Here is a 21,774-nt window from a genome sequence, read left to right as displayed (position 1 = left end):
AAATTTTGATTGACATGTACACCCAAGAAACCATCACCACAATCAAATAAGGATATCTATCACTGCAAAAACTTGTCCTCCTGCCCATTATGTCTTAACAGAATCACTCTGAGCTGCCATACTGAGAACTGATTAAAAAGGGGCAATGGTGGATGAAAGGAAAGCAATTAAGAGGCTACTGCAATCATCCAAAATCGAGATGATGGTGGCTTGGACCAGTGAGAAATAGTTGATTAATAAATCACTAATGGCATAATTTCTTGTCTCTTTACTCCAATTCACTCTGATGGTAACTGAAAATGCTCCTTTCCTAGGGTAACTAACTCTCACAGCCCTTGAGTCTGATCCAACACACAGCGAGTGCTCTTTGGGTTTCTGAGGTGGTATCCTGCGGAAGTAGATTACCCAACCTTCCTTCAGAGGAGTGGCTGGTGGGTTTTACTCTTCAGCCTTCTGGTTAGCAGTCAAATGCCTTAGGCATCAGGCCACCAGAGCCCCCTTCCTAGGGTAACTCCCTTCAAAAAAGTGGTAGCTCCCTTTTTCCCTCAGGCTAAAAGTCCCAACTCCTTAAGGCCCTGCTTGGCCACCTTCCTGTCCGTCTTGTTATTCCCCTTTCCTCTCTATTTCACTACACTTTTACCTAATCTCAAAATTGTGCCCCAAGTCCCACTTCTTCCAGGAAGTCTTTTTATTTTAGGGGGAGGCGGGGGGTCCTCCGTTGAGATCTCTCCTTTTTCCAATTTCCACTTGTACTTGGTATTAATACTTAATAGTAAGCTTAACCTCGCTTTTGAATCCCACTTAAATACCCTGAGGGTAGCGACAAAGGTGTACAAGCTCTTAGGTCTCCTCCATCAACCCTGAGTGCGGGGCTGGGCCTATGCTACCGCAGGCAAGCCGCCTAAGCGTGCGGCAGTGTCCTCGTCGTTATCCCCTCCTCCTTCGGCATCTGCTCTGCATTAGTCTGTCCCAGGCCTCCGCAGGCGCCGATGATTAAATCATCATCATTAACCAGGGCCTGCCACCCCCCTGGCAGCAGGGGGAGGTGGGGGGTTAGGATCACTACCAAGTCCCTGGGGGTCCTTCCCTTCCCCCCGGCCCCCTCTCCGAGACTTCGCCAAGCCGGGACAAACTCCCGCCACGGAGCAGGGAGAAGGCCCGCCATCGGGGTGAAGCTCCGCAATGCGGACTCAACAGCCAACTACTCATCAAGAGAACTACGAGGACTGGGCCGTGGAGGGGTTTTTTCAAAGGGGTCATCGTCACAGGAGACCAAAGACCCTGGGCGGAGACAGACGGGCCTTTTGGAAGGGGCAGTCTTTTGCAGGCTCCAAAAGTTAGTCCCGAGGTCCAGTATGGTCTATTATGACAATTCTTAGAGGAGATCAAAGAGATAGGACCCCTCCCTGCACCCCCACACACACACTCTCTAATTACGGATTGAGGAGGGGGAGGGGCCAGTGGGGCTCAGGTGAGCACACGGGGCAGAAAGGGACATGGGCGGGACCTTACAAAGGGTTAGCGAATCCTCAAAGACCTAGGCCCTCGTTGCTGGGAGACAAGTCCCGCCCCACACACGGCACCGGAAGTGGCAGGCCAAGATCAGCTTTTAAGATGGCGTCTCCTCAGGGGGGCCAGATTGCGATCGCGATGAGGCTTCGGAACCAGCTCCAGTCAGTGTACAAGATGGACCCGCTACGGAACGAGGTGCAGGGGCGGCAGGGTTATTGCTGTGGTCGGCTAGCGGTGCGAACTGGGGCCGGCTAGAGGACGGGCGGTGGCTGGCCGGGCGCCTAGTGCGCCTGCGCAGAGGCAGGGTCCCCAACGCGCCTGCGCGATTTCAGTCTTGTTGCCAAACTCCGGGCTGGGACGCGTGCGCATTGTGCTGCATATGTCTTGTAGTCTCCCCTGGGAAAGGAGGGTCGGACGAGTCCACGTGAAGGGAGCCCCCACTGTGCGCGGAGCCCCCTGCCGGGCGGAGGGTAATCGTTAGTCTTCGGCTACTAATCCCCTGCTGACGGTGCTAGGTGCAGGGCTTGGTCGTGGGGTGAAGTAAAAGGGTGATCCCCAAGCTGGGAAAGTGCAGAGTGGAGGGCTGGTGGTCGGTGACAAACGTGTGTCTGCAGGAGGAGGTCCGAGTGAAGATCAAAGACCTGAATGAGCACATCGTCTGCTGCCTGTGTGCCGGCTACTTCGTGGATGCCACCACCATCACAGAGTGTCTTCATACTTGTGAGTTTCTTGGATCCCAACCGGCTCCTTCAGGCCCCAGGCATCACAAAGCTGACTGCCAGCCACTGTGCTGCCTAGTCATGGCTAGACTTTGCCTTCTACTATCCCAATCATTCATCCACCCTATCCAGCCTATGAACAGGACTCCCAGAGTGCCTAAGAGCCTGACTTTTTCTCCCTGCAGTCTGCAAGAGTTGTATTGTGAAGTACCTCCAAACCAGCAAGTACTGTCCCATGTGCAACATCAAGATCCATGAGACACAGCCACTGCTTAACCTCAAACTGGACCGGGTCATGCAAGACATTGTGTACAAGCTAGTGCCTGGCTTGCAGGATAGTGAGTGACCAACCTGATTTTGAGGGGCCTCAGGGGGGGACTGATGCTAGGTGGCAGATTCAGGTGACAGAGGCTTTGGTGGTGAATCATGAAGATAAAGGACTGATAACCAGAGGGACAAAGATTGAAAGAGGACTAATACAGTAAACCTGTGAAAGTCAGAACCTGCATAAGGCCTGATACCTGTCAGAGAAGGAAAACTCATTGGGTATTTATGAGGTAGAATTCTTAATATTGACAGAAAAGTGGTAAGCACTGTGTCAAAGGCAGAAAACTTTTGAGACCTGGAAAAACAGGGCAGTCCCATCGAGTTTCAGCTCTCAGAGGTTTCACTTCCTATATGCCACCCTCTTCTAGGTGAAGAGAAACGGATTCGGGAGTTCTATCAGTCCAGAGGCTTGGACCGGGTCACCCAGCCCAGTGGAGAAGGTATGTCCCTGGCAGCAGGGGGATAAGATAAGCGAAAGCCCCCAGAGCATTCTTCCTGCCTAGTTTTGCTCCTCGGAAGGAAGATGGGGCAATCTACTTCTGTAGTGATACTGCCTTGGAAACCCAAGGAGGGGTCACTATGAGTCAGGTCTGACTCGACGGCACATAACAACAACAAGTTTTGCTCTCTGAGGAAGGAGAGGTATAGAAACTGCCAGCCTCCTCACTACCCTGTCTTTCTCAGAGCCAGCCCTGAGCAACCTTGGCCTCCCCTTCAGCAGCTTTGACCACTCAAAGGCCCACTACTATCGCTATGATGAGCAGCTGAGCCTATGCCTGGAACGGCTGAGGTAAGGGGCAGGTCTAGGGCTGCCTGAGATAATAGTCCCCAAGACCGAGAGCCAAGGAGGGACTTGGGGGAAAGATCTAGTATTGAGGGAGTGTCTTTTCATCATGGGTCTGGGTGAAGAAGAAGGGGAATGATAGGGCTCCCTAACCTATGTTTGTTCCCCCCCCCCCGCCCCAGTTCTGGCAAAGACAAGAATAAAAGCGTCCTGCAGGTGAGAGGGGCTGAGGGAAGGGCCTCCCTAAGGAGACTTACCAACCTATGTCTCTTCCTTCACACACCCTACCTTGTCCTCTTCCTTCCCTTCCACAACCCTAGAACAAATATGTCAGATGTTCTGTTAGAGCTGAGGTTCGCCATCTCCGGAGGGTCCTGTGTCATCGCTTGATGCTAAATCCCCAGCATGTGAGTTACTCTACAATAAGTTTGCTTTTTTTGGGGGGGTAGGGCGGGAAGGGAAGAGGCTGAGAAGGGAGAGACAGTGTCTGGAGTTGATCAGGGTAGTTCCTGACCACCTGCACATGCCCAAGAGGAAAGTCCCTAAAACTGCCCCCACCTCCATCTTAGGTGCAGCTTCTTTTTGACAATGAAGTTCTCCCTGACCACATGACGATGAAGCAGATATGGCTCTCCCGCTGGTTCGGCAAGGTGAGCTAGGGCTAAAGCAGTCCCCAGGGCAGAGGTAGGCTGAGGGGAGCCTGTGGTAAGCATATTCCCAGCTGACTCCTTCCCCATGTTCTCTCTTTAGCCATCCCCTTTGCTTTTACAATACAGTGTGAAAGAGAAGAGGAGGTAGGGGCCAAGCCCCTGCCCTGTTCCCCACCCCTTCCCTCCCCAAATATTTATGTAAAATTAACTGTGGCTTTATTTTTTGAAATAAAAACTAAAAAAGAAAAAAAAAAAAGTCTTCTTGCTCAGTCTCCCACCACACAATCATGCTTTGTTCTTCATCCTACTTCCCTCACATATTCTCTGAGTTTCATTATGGACAGCCTCTGTTCTTTGGCCCTTCAGGTGTTGCCAAAGAAGTCCCTACATGTGAAACTCAGAAGGTGAGCTCAGTGAAGCCAGTCAACCCACACCAGCTCTTTTTGGTGAAGGGAAGGGTATCTTGAGAGCTCTTTACTGGCATTGAATGCTACAGCATATGGTACAGGGGCCTGAGTGAGGTATCCTAATCTGAAAGTGGTGAGACAGGTCTAGGGTTGGACAGTGGCTGCTTCAGAAATGAAAAAGCAATATTTTAAAGAAAAATCCAAAGTATTGCACTACAAAACTAAAACTCACTGCTGTTGAGTTGACCTTCCCTTCCTTCTGAGTGGCTGGTGGGTTTGAACTTCCAGCCTTCTGGTTAGCAGTCAAATGTCTTAGGTACTATACCACCAGAGCTCCCAGTATTGCACTATAGTTCTTTGATTTTGTCCTAAAAGTAGGATGAGGAGTCTAACAAATTAGAATAGGAAACCAGGGGTGGGGGTTGGGGGGTTGGAGGCCTGGCTATTCACCTAGTATTCAGTGGGTCATCCTGCAGTGAGAGTAGGTAAGGCCAGGGGAAGGACAAGGTCATTGAGAGAGGGAACTAGTTTCAAAAGGAAAGCAAAGGCAGCTTCAAGGACCAAGAAGCAAGCAGCAAGGAGGGAACTCCATTGACTAATTGAGTAAACATTTCTTGTCTGAGCAGGGCCATGCTCTGAACACCAGGAATGAACCCAGCCAATGTCTTTGTTCTAGGACCTCTCAAGACAGTGTTGTTGTTACATGCTGTCGAGTCAGACCCAAATCATAGTGACCCCTCCTTGGTTTTCTGAGGCAGTATCACTATGGAAGTAGATTGCCCCATCTTCCTTCCAAGGAGTGGCTGGTGGGTTTGAACCGCCAGCATTCTGGTTAGCAGTCAAGTGCTTTAGCCACTATGCTACTAGAGCTCCCATCCTCGGAAGGAAAGTTGGGCAATCTACTTCCGCGGTAGTGATACCGCCTCAGAAACCCAAGGAGGGGTCACTATGAGTCAGATCTAACTCCGATGGCAGTGAGTTTGGTTTTCCACCGCCTTTGGGCCTGCCTCTACACCAGCACGTATCTGGAGGTTTAAGATTAATTTATATTTATCCCAGGGCTCCCCACTCCCTTCCCCCGAATTTGAGCTCTGCTGGCTTTTTGTCCCACTCGAGCACAAGCATGAGGCATCAAGGGGTTCTCAAGGGGTTTCTGAGCGGAAATACCATTTCCAAGGAGTTAACTCTGGGGCAGAGTTGAGGGCTGAGGTAGGGGTAGGGAGGGTAGAAACGCTCCTTGGGATCTTTCAGAAGTCAAGCAGCTAGGACTGTGGGAGGAGTACACCTAGAGGGACGCTTCCTCAAGGCCCCGCAAGTGAGGTGGCCCTCTTGTAGGGTTTGGCGGCAACCAGGCATCGAGAAAGCCTCTTCCGAAGATTGTAGGGCCTGAGACCTGACGACCAAATCTTCAGTGGCACACAGTTTGAGACCTAGGAGCAGCGGAAGGGGCTGATGATGGATTTGAGGTGCGTGAGGGATCGGCGCTGCCCCGCCCCGCGCCAGCTTCGCAGAGCCTTCTTTTTGTCTGTCAGCGGCGGTGACTGCGGCAGCTGCAGGCCTTCTCCCGAGATGGCTGATGCAGGCCAGCTGCGGGCTCCGCGCCGCTCTCCGCGTCTGGGAGTTGATTTCCCCCGCCTAGGCTTGACCCGCCGCAAACTCTGTCCCCGATGTCACTTAGGTCTCTAGTGCGCCAGGGGCGGGCAAATCACTCCTATGGTTCTCTTGGTTTCGCCTCACAGAACTAGCCGGAACGGCTGCCCCAGCCTGCAGCCCGTCTTCCCAGGGGCTTCCTTCGCCTCATCGCTTCGAGGAAGAGACATCAGTCCCCACAGCAGGGCCACGCCCCCGACTTGCTCCTGCTGACCTTTCCCATCCCTGCAGTTACGGAGGCCACACGCACCGGGGGAAAGGGCGCCGAGGTTTGCCCCTGACTTTGGCACAAAGGAAGACAAGTTGGTCCTTCAGCCTGATTAGTGCCTCCCTTGGGCCTGGGGGAATGAGGAAAAGGGACTTCTCTAGAGCTGTGAGTCTCAGGGTTGGGGGGACAGGGGGTGTCAGAGTGTCCAGCTGCTACCGCATCTTAGAAGCCACATTGGCGGTTGGCGTGCACCTGGATCTTTGCAAGCGAGGGTAAACCCTCCTTTAAATGGCCTAAAAGCGCTCATGGCCCTGCACCCCAAGCAATAATGAAACAAAAATTTAAGTATCTGAATTGGTTCACTGCGCAGTGACTTTTCCTGAAAGAGAAAACCAATTCGCAGCGCGCAAGAGGGATGAACGCTCCGCCCCACGCTCTCTGCGGGGAGTGTCCTCGCTAAACTTCCTCTCCCCTCTCACTCGGGTTCACGGATTTTCCCAAAGGAGCACGTTTCAGAGATTGTCCTCGTCCGCCTCACCTAAAGGGTTATTCTGAGGGCCCCCTCCCCCGTACACATTCACAGAATTCACAGGAAAGAGAGTGGCGAGTAATCCCGAGAGGAAAAGTCTTTCATTGAACAAGACGTCGGCCAAGGGAGCAGGGTTCGAGCTGGGGCCCGGCCGGTGGAGGGTACCGCCAAAGAAGAGTCAGGGGTTGGGCGATGCGGGGTGTCCAGAAATAAAAGGGTTGGGGATAGGGCTAGGATAATGAGGAACCGGGAATCTGAGGTGAGTAATGGGAGGGATATGAGAAAGTATCCTTAAATGAGATTTGGGGCGCCTTCCTGCCGGAGGAAGGTGAGAATGAGGATCTTAAGAGGGAAGAGGGGCAAAGGACTCTGAGATGTCTGTAGGGGTAGTCAAGGAGCTGGGAGACGTGAAGGACTGAGAATGACGGGAAGAAAACGGCCGACTGAGCAGGGAACGCGGTGAAGGCGGGTGTCTGAGGACCCACCCACTGAGGGTAGGACGATGGCGTGCAAAATGCTACGGAGGCACACTGAACACGGTGCAGCGTCACAGCCTGCCCTAGCGGTGCGCGGATCCGCGCTGTCAAGATAGGGTGAGGGGATGCCGAGGAGACAGCTGAGCGCCCCCCCCCCCCAAAAAAGATCCCAGGTTTAATCTCTTAATCTCCCTCATTAATCACTCACCCTCCTCCTCACCCCCTCCGCGTATCTGGTTTCTCCCCAGCTCGAGTTCCAAAGACTGTGCTAGGGAAATCCCCCTCCTGTGGCCCCGCGACCGTCTGGACTAGTCCGCGGTCCCTGGGACGACCCTGGTCGGGCCTCTGCTGTCGGTGGCCTCCTCCCTTTGCTAGTCTCCCCTTCCTCCGCTCCTGGCAACTCATGTCTGGAGACCGCCCAATTCTATACCTGAACCTGGCTACTTCGGGGAGAAGGTAGCGGCAAGACAGAAGGTGAGGGGAGGCAAAGGCTGCTTAGAGGACCCTCAGACCCCACAGACACACACGAGTAACTGAGAGCAGGGGGAAAGACCGACATAAAAGCCAGAGGATAGATGAGTACAGGTCTCAGTGACTGTTTTCAGTAACTGGTGACAGGCCCAGGACATAGCTGGGCAGTTTCAGAGGCCTCCTGGGACTCACTTTAATTGCAGATTATGTGAAACCACTAAGATATTTGACTCAGGGCAGATCTCTCCTGGTCCTCCTACTCCCCCCCCCCCCCATTAATAACCAATTAACAAGGTCCTGTGGCATCTCAGCTTTCTGCTGTGGCCTAGCTCTGCTCTCTGACCTAGTGGTGGCCCATCAAGCTGGAGTGTTGCTCCATCAAGCTGGAATGTCCCTGTGGGGGTGGATAGGCATCATCTGAGGGAGCCCTTACAAGAAGACCCCTGTTTCTCTCTGTATTTTGGGTTGGCTAGATCAGTGCTTCTGGCCACTTGAGGTTCCCCAACCCATTTGGCCTTTGATCTCACTATCAAAGTGCCTTCCCATCCATGCCCCATCCTGGGCTTTTGGCCCAAGCCCTTTGAGTCTCCCAAGCTGTTTGGGAGCCCAAGCCCAACTGCAGACTCTGCTTGCCCCTGGTAGTAGGCGGGCACAGAGGACCACTGAACAAATGGTGGGAGATGGAGAGGTCTACAGGGAAGGCCACATGATTGCCAGTTAGGGAGACTAATGGGGGGGGGGAGACTAGGATCTGCTAGGTTCTTGGCTCTGTTTGCAAATCACTAAACCAGTCCATTTATGTTGTTGAGGCTCAGGCTCTAGGTTGTGAATCCCCTGGCTATACAGGATTCAATATGTAAACTAAACCCTAGCCTCAAGGGGCACTCCACTGCCAAAGCATCAACTTTAGCTAAAAGCAATGCCTTCTTCCAACAGGGGAGGGCTGTGGGCTGTTCAACAGGGGTTCAAATCCAGAACCAGGACAGGTGTGCAAGGACATAGGTAAAATAAGAATGAATGTACATCCCAGGCCTCTGAGTTTGCCCCTGGGTTGGCAAATCTGCCTCCTGAGGGCCCTGTTGGTATGTTCCTAGAGGCTGGTTGGGTCCATCAAGTCTGCCCCCTCAGCCTTCTGTGACCAGCAGAGGCAGTGACCAGCAGCCTCTGGCTCCTTCCCAATTTCTGGGCCTCCCAGAGTTGGGGAACCAGTACCTAACTACAGAAGCTTAATAAAGAAACAAAGACAAACTGGTCAACTGATAGAATGAGCAGGTGAGCTGGAAGGTCTATGGGGAGGCTGATTCCTACTGGCAAAGCCTCCACCGGTCAGTAGCACCAACTCCTGGTTCTGCCGTGTCTTGTCTTCTGAGGTGCAGGTCTCCTGCCTTTTCCGGTGTTCTAACTCACTCAGAGCATCCGAGCTGGGGTGGAGCAGACAGCCTCAGTCCAACCGGAGTGTTCTGAAGTCCACTCACCTGTGCTTGCTTCCTCGTTTCAGCTGTAAGCTCCAATCACTCTACCCAGCGGCCCTCCCAAGTCTCCCGCTCCGCCGCCACCACCCTGCGCCCCCCAGAGCCGCACTAATCACTTCCAGCCGCCTGGACCGACCACTTTAATAGAGTTCTGCAGGGGTGGGGTCGGAACGAGGGGGCAAGGTCAGGAAACTTGGGGCCTTGAGATGGGCCGGTGCAGCTGGACCCTGTTCCTGCACAGTTAGGCTCCTAGCACAGGCAACTCTGATCCCCCTCCTTGGAACTTTGCAAATCCAGCCCTTCGGGCTGGAGGGCTGGGGACAACCATTTTATCACCGAAGAGTTTATGAGCCGGAGCGGCGGCTCCACAGGGAGTTGGCGACACACAGAGTCTGGGGGCCGCAGGGGAAGGGCCAGTCTGAGTGTGCCCCGCAATGCGCAGCAGCCCGCGACTCTGGTCTGGCGAGAGGTTCCGCAGGCTTCTCCTTTTCGCAATTCCTCCTCCCGGTAGAAAAATACCGTTGACCGGACATCTACCGGCTCCAGACCCGCCGCTGCTCCGGGTGGGGGTGGAGGGCGCAGGAGGAGGGGCACAAGGGGCTCGGGCCCAGTGCGGGGGGCGGGTCCGAGGCTGGGGGCCCAGATCGGGAGCCGCTCACTGGGGCGTAGGCGGCAGCGGAGCCAAGCGCAGCGGGCTGCTGGACCGCAAAAGCCCGGCCCGCCATGAGCTCGGGAACCGAGTCTCGAACACCCCGGACACCTTTTAGCATCGCAGACATCTTAGGCCCGCGCATGGTCCCCCGGACAACACTGACGCCGCAGCTCCCAGAGTCGGGTCCTGGTCCCACATCTCCGCTGTGTGCGCTGGAGGAGCTGACTAGTAAAACTTTCCGCGGACTCGACGGGCGCGCCCCGCAGCCCTCTGAAGGTATAGCGAGGGCAAGGTCGAGAACTCCGACTTGGCTCTCTCCCCGTCTCTTTTCTCCTGGTTCCCAGTCTCGAACCTTCGTCTCTCCCGGCCCTGCCATCCTAATCTGCCCCCTGTTTTCAATCCACATGCCGGGAATTGCCTTCTGAGGGGCCTAGTTCCTCATCTCTCCTTCCTTAGAACCCAGGCACCACGGCCATTCCCGGAGGCCGCCAGCGCTGCGGGGAAGAGCCGAGTTGTTGAGTACTGAGCGCCCCTTTGAGTACTGAACGACCCGTTGGTCTGTTCGCTGAAGGCGGGGCAATCGCGATGGAGAAAGCCCGCAGAGAAAACAAAAGGCCTTAGCCTCAGGCGGTAGACAGTTAGCCAGGGCACAAGCGGCGGAGAAAGCGCTCATAGGCGAGGGTCTCTCTGGGTGGCCAGGCTCCGCTCAAAGCCACTATCTTCTTGAGGGGACCCAAAGACTAGAAAGTCCTCGCCAAGGAGTGAGCCCGGGACTCGACTACGCCTTTCCTCGCCCTTTGTACCCCCCACAGTCTCCCTTTTGCGCTGCAAGAGGGGGCGCCGATGTCACTAACGAAGTGTCAGGAGAGGCATGACCATGAAATTAAGGGCAAGATTCGATCCCCGTTATCCTCACCATGCCGGGTCAGCTCTCTCTTCCTGACCCCTGCTGGCGCCCGCCCCTGGTACCACCTTCATCCTGCAGGCCGGCTCAGTTGGGGGTTCCGGAAGGCCTCAAGGGCCCTGCGCTAGACAGCTTGAGCCAGCTTCTCTGGCCAATTCCGCCCTCCCTCCCTCGCCCTCCCTTAGACGTCCTCAGCCGGCTGCCTGTTGTTGTTGTTGTTGTTATGTGCCGGCTGCCTATGATACCCTATTTCCTCTGGACTACTCTGCGCCCGCCCCCTCCGACCTCAGGTTGACCATTGTGCTGTCCGATACGGTACCGCGGTTCTGGCACCCACACATCTCCCCGCCCCCCTTTGGCCTAACCTCACCCCCAGCTTCTCCTCCCCAGCCCCAGCCTGATTCCCGCAGGCCAGAGACTGACCTCGGTCCTCTCCCCGCAGGCCGCCCCGCCCCAGGCGCGCTGGGCCCAGGCACAGTGGGCCGCAGGCGACGCAAGTCACGCACGGCGTTCACTGCGCAGCAGGTGCTGGAGCTGGAGCGGCGCTTTGTCTTCCAGAAGTACCTGGCGCCGTCTGAGCGCGACCGGCTAGCTGCGAGACTGGGCCTGGCCAACGCGCAGGTCGTCACGTGGTTCCAGAACCGGCGTGCCAAGCTCAAGCGCGACGTGGAGGAGATGCGCGCCGACGTGGCCTCTTTGAGCGCGTTGTCCCCGGGAATGCTGCGCCGCCTCGCGCTGCCGGACGGTGCCACAGGCCCCGGCCTAGTTCCTCCTGATTCCGGACATCTGTCAGAAGAGGAGATACAGGTGGACGATTGAAGGCAAAGCTGCTGCGAGCGTGAGCTCTGGGGCCGCGGACTCTCAGCGCTCAACTCCCTGTCTGGATTCTCAGGTGGGGGAATGGGGTCGCCCCGGGCCTCCTCGGGCCGTAGTCCAGGTGCTAGCCTTTCCCAGTTGCTGAGAATAAAGCCGAGACTCTACCGCACGCTGCCTCAATCCGGGCGCCGGCAGCCAATAAAAGCAAAACCTGCTTTTTTGTGGGAAAGTACGCATTTGACACGGTGTCAACCACTTTGAACGCGATGATTTCTTTGACCCTCGTAACGAAAACCAAACTTGTTGTTAGGGTTAATTCTGACTCACAGGCCAACTTTAGGGCAGAGTAGAACTGCCCCATAGGGTATCCAAGGCTTTAATCTTTACAGGAGCAGAGTGCTACATCTTTCTCCCCACCAAGCTGGTGGGTTGAAACCTCCGACTGGTTAGCAGTGGAGCCCCTAACCACTGCTACCACCAAGACTCCTCCTTAGTCCTCAAGTTGTTGTTGTTAGGGGCCGTCGAGTGGGTTTCCACTCATAGCGATCCTACGAACGAAACACTGCTCAATGCTATGCCATTGTTAGTCGTTGCTATTGCTGCAGCCACTGTCTATCTCGTTGAGGGTCTTCCTCTTTTTCACTGACCCTCTACTTTACCAAGCGTGATGTCCTGATAACATGTCCAAAGTACGTGAGACACAGTCTCACCATGCTTGCTTCTAAGCATTCTGGCTGTACTTCTTCAAAGAGAAAAATGTTCATTCTTCTGGCAATCCATGGCATATAACCCTCATAGCAACTCTATAAGGTAGGTGATATAATTATGCCCGTTTTACAAAGGAAGAACCCAGAGGTCAGTATTTGAACCCAGGCTTCCAGAGCTCATGTTTGTTGGCTCTCTACTTCGGAGAGAGAGGCACAGGGCCAAGGAAGAGAGAGGCAGGATTCTGGTGGTGGTTACCAGAGACTTCACTCTCCCTTTTGGTCATAAAATTCCCCTGGGCCGTTGATCAACCTTTGATCAACCACTCCATGGTACCTAACTCCAGGTTTGTACTTGAACAGTAGCTTCATTTTTTCCCCCTACCTTTGGTCATTTGGGAGCTCTGGTAGTGTAGTGCCTAAGGCATTTGACTGCTAACCAGAAGGCTAGTGGTTCAAACCCACCAACCACTTCTTGGAAGATTGGGCAATCTACTTCCATAGAGATACCACCTGGGAAACTCAAGGAGGGCTCACTGAGTCGGAAGCAACTCGATGGCATTGAGTTTTGTTTGTTTTTGGTCATTTGTTAATGGGAGTCCAGACCCTTCTCCCTGCCCCTGCCAAAAGGACCCTACACTGACACACATGCAGAATGATAGGCATAACCCTCCACTAACTCCTGGACCTCCACACCTGGGCTACAAATGTTCCCACTACCAAGGCCAGTTTTGAGAGGGTGCATTGTCACAGAAGAGGAATCAGTGTGATTCCTCCAGTGACCATCTATTGCATGAGTCAATGATGACCTCACAACTGGAAGAAGAATTGCCTCATGGACAGAAACAGACACTGACTAATAGTTTTAGAGTTAAGAATCTGTCAGGGATTATGTATATAAAATATTCTTTGCACTTGTGTTGCTCTTGAACACACACATACAACACACATGATACCATCTTGGTTCCTGTTGCAGGCTGCTTCCTTATTCTCTCCATCACCTTTTCTAAAGGCTGCCTCTCTGCAACCATTCCAGTAGGGCAACCAACTCATTCCAGTTTGCCTAGGGCTTTTTTAGTTTTAGTACTGGAAATTCCATGCCCCGGGAACCTTTTTACTCCCAGAAAACCAGGTTGGCTGGACATCTTATTTTCCAGCTATGACAATTCAGAACCCTGTCAGTGGCAAATGTGTGGCAAAGTAGGGGGAAGGTGTCAGGGGTTCTATGGTTAGTGGAGAAGATTCATCTAAAATATGCTGGGGAGGTGACATTTGAAAGGTTAGAAGACCACGGAGCCAGCTTAGCCTGAAGACAGAGGTTCCCCACAGTGTGGTAGGTGACCATTCTTTGAGGGGCCAGGAACTATAGTGGAGTCCCCATAGCAGACAGGTCCTCTTCCTAGAACAGGAAGGCCAGATGTGCAGATCTCTTACAGTGGTGGTTATTGTTGGTAGTTGTCATTGAGTTGGTTCCCGCACATAGCAACCCTGTGTACAACAGAACGAAACACTGCCTGGTCCTGTTGCATTTTAATGTCTTTTAAAAAGATCAGCACAAGTCTGATCCCTATGAAGCAGAGGTTAAAGATGTCCCAAATGTCCAACTTTTCCAAACTGCTGTGCCACTCCATCATCTCTAACATCTAATTCTCCCACTCCCCTCAGTATTCTCCCTCCTGTCTTAGGGTTCTGTATCTTTGTAATGTCTCACAGAACCCAGAAACTGCCAAGGAAATGGCTCACATGGCAGTGGAGGCTGGGAGGCTGGCACCTCCCAAGTACATGGGTAGTCTGGAGGGTTCTCCCCTCTTATATGGTTGTAGTGGCTGGCAAACCCAAATTGGCAGGTCAGATGACTGGCTGCTCTCTCAAATCCAGGGGTGAGATGATGACAAACCAAACACAGGACCTGGGCAAGAGCGAGAACTTTCTCAGACCATTCACATATATACCCCTGAGGAAACTAAGGGAGCTGACTTGAGTCATGCCCTTCAGCAAGGTGAGATTCAAGATACCTCCTACCCTAAACAGGCATAGAGCCTAAGATTTACAATACATCACAAAATGGAGAACGATGGCTCAAAGGGCCATATTAAGCAATTCACTACACCGCAACTATCCTCACAATCATTGCCATGTTCAAGTCCATTTTTGTAGTTGCTGTGTCAATCCATTTCATTGAGAGTCTTCCTCGTTTCCACTGACCCTCTACTTTATCAAGCATGATGTCTGTTGTTGTAGTTAGTGCCATCAAGTCAGTTCCAACTCATAGCAACCCTATGTACAACAGAACAAAACACTGTCCAGTCCTGCACCATCCTCAAAATTGTGCTATGTTTGAGCCCATTGTTGCAGCCACTGTGTCAGTCTATCTCATTGAGGGTCATCCTCTTTTTTCACTGACCCTCTACTTTACCAAGCATGATGTTCTACTCCAGGGACTGGTCCCTCCTGATAACATGACCAAAGTATAAGAGATAAAATCCTCTCATCTTCACTTTTAAGGGGCATTCTGGCTGTACTTCTTCCAAGACCTTTATTTGTTCATTTTCTTGCAATCCATGGTATATTCACTATTTCTCACCACCATAATTCAAATGAATTAGTTCTTCTTCATTCTTCCTTATTCATTGTTCAGTTTCACATGCATATGGGGCAATTGAAAATACCATGGCTTAGTTAAGGCACACCTTAGTCTTCAAAGTGACATCTTTGCTCTTTAACATTTTAAAGAGGTCTCTTGTCACATATTTGTCCAATGCAATACGTTGTTTGATTTCTTGACTGATACTTCCATGGGCGCTGATTCTGCATCCAACTAAAATGAAATCCTTGACAACTTCAGTCTAGTGCTACTATAACAGAAATACCATAAATCAGTTCCAAGTCCAAAACCTAATCTGCATCATCTAAATCAAATATGGGTGAGACTTTAGGCATATTCTATCCTGGGGCAAAATTCCTCTTCATCTGTTAATGTCTGCAAACTAGCTTATAGGTTATCTATTTCCAAAGCACAATGTTAGAACAGGTTCAGAGTAGAAATTTCCATTACAAATGGGAGAAGTTGGAGGGAAAGAGGGATAATGGGCAACAAGCAAGTCCATAACCCAGGAGAATAAATTACATTAGCTCTCAAATTTTGAAAATAATCCTCTGAGTTGGGTGAGACCCCCTGAGACTATGGCCCCTAGTTGCCCTTCAGGTCTGAAACTGAACTCACTCCTGTGGCTTCCAGCCAAACAATATACAGGCCTGTAGGGTGAACATTTACACAAGGTAGATACATTCCTTAGAGTGATCATCTTGGGACAACAGAAGGGCAGTGTTTGCACAGGGAGACAGCTTGGGGGCAGGAATGTGTAGGAAAGACGGACATAGGGAAGAGGTAGCTACAGGAAGGAAGTGGGAAGAGAGATGTTACATTGTGGGAAATTACAGTCAATATCATGAAAGAAAATGTGTAAGAACTGTTATGTGGAAAATTAACTTGCTCTGTTAACTTTACTCAAGTCACAATAAAAATTTTAAAAAGAAGAAAGAAAATATCCTTTGTTCTCCGAGACCATCTGGGCAATGGTCCTGCCCTTCAGACTCTAGGTGTTGGCCACACTCTCTGGATTCTGGATGCCCCTTGCCTTGGGCTTCATCTCCACCTTCCAGGCCCAATGGGACAGCAACTCTGCTTCTTCAGCTTTGGGCTGTGGAATTCTTCTAGTCCATCTCAGTGGTGACCCCATCCCTGTGCCCCAGCAGGCCCTGTTCCTCTGCCTCTTGGGTGTGGCAGCACCCCTGCCCCCTTCTTTGGGTAGTGACCCCATATCCCTGGCACACCTTAATGTCAGCCCCACACTCTGAATGGAGTTGGTGAAGATCTAACTCTTATATTTAGGAGGTTGTGACTCTACCCTTTGAAAGTGATGCAGCCCTGCTACCTATGCCCCTTCCAACAATTCTGTTCATCTCTGAATTGCTCCAGGGACAAGCTTCTTCTTTTATTGAGGACAATAAAAGCTCCTTTGAGCTCCTTTGGCCTGTTTTATGCCTGTACAGTTCCAAGAGGCAGACAACATTCTCTCCTTTCATTCTGTCTCTGTCCCCTTCAATCTAAGCTGATGGTTTTTCTGCTGTGGTAGTTTGTTAGATACATCAGTGAGAAGTTTATTCTCTTTAACAAAAGTTTGTGTAGCCACATCCCTGGTGAAAATTATAGAACATGTTTCTTTAGTTTGTACAACAGAATTTTGTAAATCTTTAAGTTTTGTTTTAATTTTTACAGTTCATATTTAAATCCATCTCTTTCCTCTTGCATTTTACTCTACATGGCAAAGAGAAACCACAAGGCCCCTTTTAAGATCTTGTTTACAAATCTCAGCCAGATATCCAAGTTCTTCACTTACAAGTTGCAAAAAGGGTTTGACAAAGTCGTCCTCTGACTTCCCTTAACTTAACAAGGGGGAAGGAGGATCCAGAACAACATCAGCAGGCCAAGGCTGATTCTTATGAAGCAGAGGTTAGACATGCTGCCACCCTCCAACCTTTTTTTTTTTTTTTTACCAATTCTGACACCAACTGTTCTTCCCACACATTCTCTACTTCTCAGCTGGGTTCAATAACTTGTTGCAATGACCACACAGAACTGACAGTCAATATTCACAATTATGGGGTTAATTAGGGAAGTAACAGGTTACAATTCATGACTAGGAACACTCAGGACACAATTCTTCTATCAGAACAGCCTCCCTCAGCTGTGCCCAAAGGCAGGGCTCTCTCTGGCCCCCTTGGCCCCTTGCCCTGGCCTCTGCCCTACTCAGGCAAGTGTTATTAAGCTCTTTTAGCTGTGCCCCTGCTGCCACCATCTCTCTACCCTCTCAGCACAAGGATCTTGGGTCCAAGGACATGCTTCACTCCTGGCTCCTCTCTCTTGATGGCAGTGAGATCCCTTTCCACCTCTGGGATAGCTCATTTTAAGCCTAGTAGAATAGCAAAACTAACCAGTCCCCAAGTTCGGGTTCTATACACCTTATTTACATGGTCCTCCTGTTGTTGTTGTTGTTATGTGCCGTCGAGTCAGCCCTGACTCATAGCGACCCCTCCTTGGGTTTCCGAGGCAGTATCACTACGGAAGTAGGATTGCCCAACCTTCCTTCCGAGGAGTGGCTGGTGGGTTTGAATCGCCAGCCTTCTGGTGAGCAGGCAAGTGTCTTAGCCACTATGCTACCAGAGCTCCCTAGTTCCCCTATAAGGGTGCCATGTACCTTACTTACATTATTAGCAAGCTATTTGATCCCTTTGGTGGGCCACAAGCACCTATCATTTACATAGTCCCACCCAGTCAAGTGGCAGAGGGATCCAGGTAAGGGGAGGGTGGAGAGGTTTCAAACAGCTAAGGGAGACAAACTTGTCTGTTGGTTTGTGTACTGTGGCGGTATGTTGCTGTGAGGCTTGAGGCTGTGCCACCTGTGTTACAAACGCCAGAGAGGTTGCACACGGTGCACAGGTTTCGACACACTTGCAGACTGAGACAGACTAGGAAGAAGGAAGAGACCATCCACTTCTCAAAGAGCTGGCCAGGGAAAACCTTATGAATAGATAGAAACAATGTCTGTTACAATACTAGGCAACTATACAAATAGCCCGGAAACACTGTCTGATACAGTGTAGGAGGACGAGCCACTTAGGTTGGAAGGCTCTCAGAATATGACTGGGAAAGAATGGCATCATCAGAGTAGAACCAACCTTACTGATATGGATAAAGTAAAGCGTTCAAGACCTCCATTTGCTGACGTGGCATGACTCAAATTGAGGAGAAACAGCTGCAAACGTCCATTAATAATCGGAACATGGAATGTACAAAGTATGAATCTAGGAAAATTGGAAGTTGTCAGAAATTAAATGGAACACATAAAGATTGATATCCTAGTCATTAGTGAGCTGAAGTGGACTGGTTTTGGACATTTTGAATCAGACAACCACATGATCTACCCTGCTGGGAATGACAATTTGAAGAGGAATGGCGTGACATTCATTACCACAAAGGATATTTCAAGACCCGTCCTGAAGTACAATGGTGTCAGTGATAGGATAATATCTATATGTCTACAAGGAAGACCAGTAAATATGACTATTATTCAAATTTATTCACCAACCACCAAAGCAAAATATGAGGAAATTGAAAATTTTTATCAACTTCTGCAGTTGAAATTGACTGAATGTGCAATCAAGATGTGTTAATTATCACTAGTAAATGAAAAAGTTGGAAACAAAGGAGAATCACTGCTAGTTGGAAAATTTGGCCTTGGGACAGAAATAATGCTGGAGATTGCATGATAGAATTTTGCAAGACCAACGACTTATTCATTGCAAATACCTTTTTACAACAACACAAACAGTGGCTATTCACGTGGACTTTGCCTGATGGAGTACACAGGAATCAGATTGATTATATCTGTGGCAAGAGGTGATAGAATAGCTCAATGTCTTCAGCCAAAACCAGGCCAGGAGGTGATTGTGGAACAGACCATCAACTGCTCATATGCAAGTCCCACTTGAAGTTGAAGACAATTAAAACAAGTTCATGAGAGCCAAAATATGATCTTGAATATGTCCCTCCTTAATTTAGAGAGCATCTAAAGAATATAATTGATGCATTGAACACCAGTGTGGGATGAGGTCAAGAACATCATCCATGAAGAAAGCAAGAGGTTATTAAAAAGATGAGAAAAAAAGAGAAAAGACCAAAATGGATGACAGAAGAGTCTCTGAAGCGTGCCCTTGAGTGGAGATTAGCCAAAGCAAAAGGAAGAAATGGCAAGATAAAAGAGCTGAATAGAAGATTTCAAAGAGCAGCTTGAGCAGACAAAGCCAATTACTATAATGAAATGTGCAAAGACTTGGAGTAAGAGTACCAAAAGGGAAGAACATTCTTGGCATTGCTCAAGCTGAAAGAACTGGGAAAAAATTTAAGCCTCAAGTTATAATACTGAAAATTTCTATGGGAAAAATATTGAATGATGCAGAAAGCATCAAAAGAAGATGGAAGGAATACACAGAGCCACTGTACCAAAAAGAACTGGTAGATCCTCATCCATTTCAGGAGGTGGCACATGATCAAGAACCAATGATATTGAAGAAGTTGAAGCTGTGCTGAAGGAATTGCCAGAGAACAAGGCTTCAGGACTTAATGGAATACCCACTGGGATGTTTCAACAAATGGATGCCCCACTGGAGGCACTCACTTGGTTATGCCAAGAGATTTGGAAGACAGCTACCTGGCCAGCTGACTGGAAGAAAACCATGTTTGTACCCATTCCAAAGAAAGGTGATCCCACAGAATGTGGAAATTATCAAACAATATCATTAATATCGCACGCAAGTCAAATCTTACTGAAGATAAAAAAAATGGTTGCAGCAGTATATTGACAGAGCATTTCCAGAGGTGCAAGGTGGATTCAGAAGAGGATGCAGAATAAGGGATATCATTGCTGCTGTCAGATGGATCTTGGCTCAAAGCAAAGAATACCAGAAAGATGTTTACTTGTGTTTTATTGACTATGCAAAAGCATTTGATTGTGTGAATCATAACAAATTGTGGATAACATTGAGAATAATGGAAATTCCAGAACACTTAATTGTATTCATGAGGAACCTGTACATAGACCAGGAGGTGTCATTCTAACAGAACAAGGGGACACTGCATGGTTTAAAATCAAGAAGAGAGTGCATCAGGGTTGTATCCTTTCACCATACTTCCTCAATCTATACACTGAGCAAATAATCTGAGAAGCTGGACTATATGAAGAAGAAGGTGTCATCAAAATTGGAAGGAGAATCATTAACAACCTGTGATACACTGACAACACAACTTTACTTGCTGGAAGTGCAGACGACTTGAAGCACTTACTGATGAAGACTGAAGAATACAGTCTGCAGTATGGATTACACCTCAATATAAAGAAAACAAAAATCCTCACAACTGGACCTATAAGCAGCATCATGATAAACGGAGAAAAGATTGAAGTTGTCAAAGACTTCACATTGCTTGGTTCTACAATTGACACCAATGGAGGCAGCAGTCAGGACATCAGACGAAGTATAGCACTGGGCAAGTCGGGTGCAAAAGACCTCTTTCAAATGCTGAGAAGCAAAGATGTCTCCTTGAGGACTAGGGTGTGCCTGACACAAGCCATGATATTTTCAGTCACCTCACATACATGTGAGAACTCGACAATGAATAAGGAAGGCCAAAGAACAATTGATGCTTTTGAGTTGTGGTGCTGGTGAAGAATGCTAAAAGTACAACGGACTGCTAAAAGAACTAACAAATCTATCCTGGAGGAAGTGCAGCCAGAAAACTCTCTGGAAGCAAGAATGGCCAGATTTCGTCTCACCTACTTTGGTCATGTTATTAGAAGGGACCATTCCCTCGAGAAGGATGTCATGCTTGGTGAGACGGAGGGTTGACGAAGGAGGGGAAGGCCCTCAACAAGACGGATTGACACACTGGCTGCGATGATGGGCTCAAGCATAGCAGGGATCACAGAGCTGGCACAGGAGCAGGCAATGTTTCGTTATGTTGTACATAGGGTTGCTATGAGTTGAAGATGACTAGATGGCACCTAACAACAACAACAAACCCAGCCATTTGGTGGGAGTCACAAAGACCATGGCTAGAAGAGCCATATTAAGCCATTCACTGCATCACAGAGACACAATTCAATCCATAACAATGTCCATATCCAGGGACTGTTCCCTTCTGATAACATATCCAAAGTGAGATGAAGTCTCACTATTCTTGTTTCTAAGGAGCATGCCGGCTGTACTTCTCCCAAGACAGATTTGTTCATTCTTCTCTCTATCCATGGTATATTTAATATTCTTCACCAACAGCATAATTCAACTGCATCAACTCTTCTTAAGTCTTCCTTATTCATTGTCCAGCTTTCCCATGCTTATAAGGTGAATGGAAATACCATGACCAGGGGCAGTAACACTTTAGTCCTCAAAATGACATCTCTGCTTTTTAACACTTTAAAGAGATCTTTTGTAGCAGATTTGCCTGATGCAATATGATGTCTGATTTTTTAAAAAATTTTTATTGTGATTTGGGTGAAGGTTCAGAGCAAATTCACTTTCCATACAGCAGCTCACATACACTTTGCCTCATGACATTGACTGCAATTTACCACAATGCAACAGCTCCCCTCCTACTTCCTCCCCATAGTTACCTCTTCCCTGTGTCCTTCTTTCCCATGCACTCCTGCCCCCCGAGCTGTCTTATTGTGCATACACTGCCCTTCTATTCTCCCATGATTAATATCTCCAATGAGTGTATCTACCTAATGTAAATGTTCATCTCATATGCCTGTCTTTTGTTTGGCCGGAAGCCACAGGAGTGGATTCAATTCCAGACCTAAGGGCAGCTAGGGGTCATAGACTCAGTGGTTCTGTCATGATGTCTGATTTCTTGACTGCTACTTCCATGGCACTGATT

General features: G+C 49.7%; 2 protein-coding genes across 2 annotated transcripts; both read left to right on the top strand.

Moving 5' to 3' along the window:
• The first annotated feature begins 1,614 nt into the window (after positions 1-1,614).
• On the top strand, positions 1,615-4,140 carry PCGF1 (polycomb group ring finger 1). Its single transcript, XM_007952649.2, has 9 exons — positions 1,615-1,707; positions 2,127-2,232; positions 2,417-2,569; positions 2,927-2,998; positions 3,243-3,348; positions 3,525-3,558; positions 3,663-3,749; positions 3,912-3,992; positions 4,093-4,140. Exons 1-9 carry the CDS (start codon positions 1,615-1,617, stop codon positions 4,138-4,140), a joined length of 780 nt encoding a protein of 259 aa, XP_007950840.1.
• A 5,788-nt stretch (positions 4,141-9,928) lies between these two features.
• Positions 9,929-11,580, top strand: LBX2 (ladybird homeobox 2). Its single transcript, XM_007952648.1, has 2 exons — positions 9,929-10,133; positions 11,204-11,580. The coding sequence occupies exons 1-2, from the start codon at positions 9,929-9,931 to the stop codon at positions 11,578-11,580; spliced, it is 582 nt and encodes a 193-aa protein (XP_007950839.1).
• Positions 11,581-21,774: the final 10,194 nt, after the last annotated feature.

This window comes from Orycteropus afer, unplaced genomic scaffold (genome assembly GCF_000298275.1).
Source record: "Orycteropus afer afer isolate SDZICR_OR568_19922 unplaced genomic scaffold, OryAfe1.0 scaffold00354, whole genome shotgun sequence".
Classification (NCBI taxonomy): Eukaryota; Metazoa; Chordata; class Mammalia; order Tubulidentata; family Orycteropodidae; genus Orycteropus; species Orycteropus afer.
This window is presented reverse-complemented; position numbering and strand designations above follow the sequence as displayed.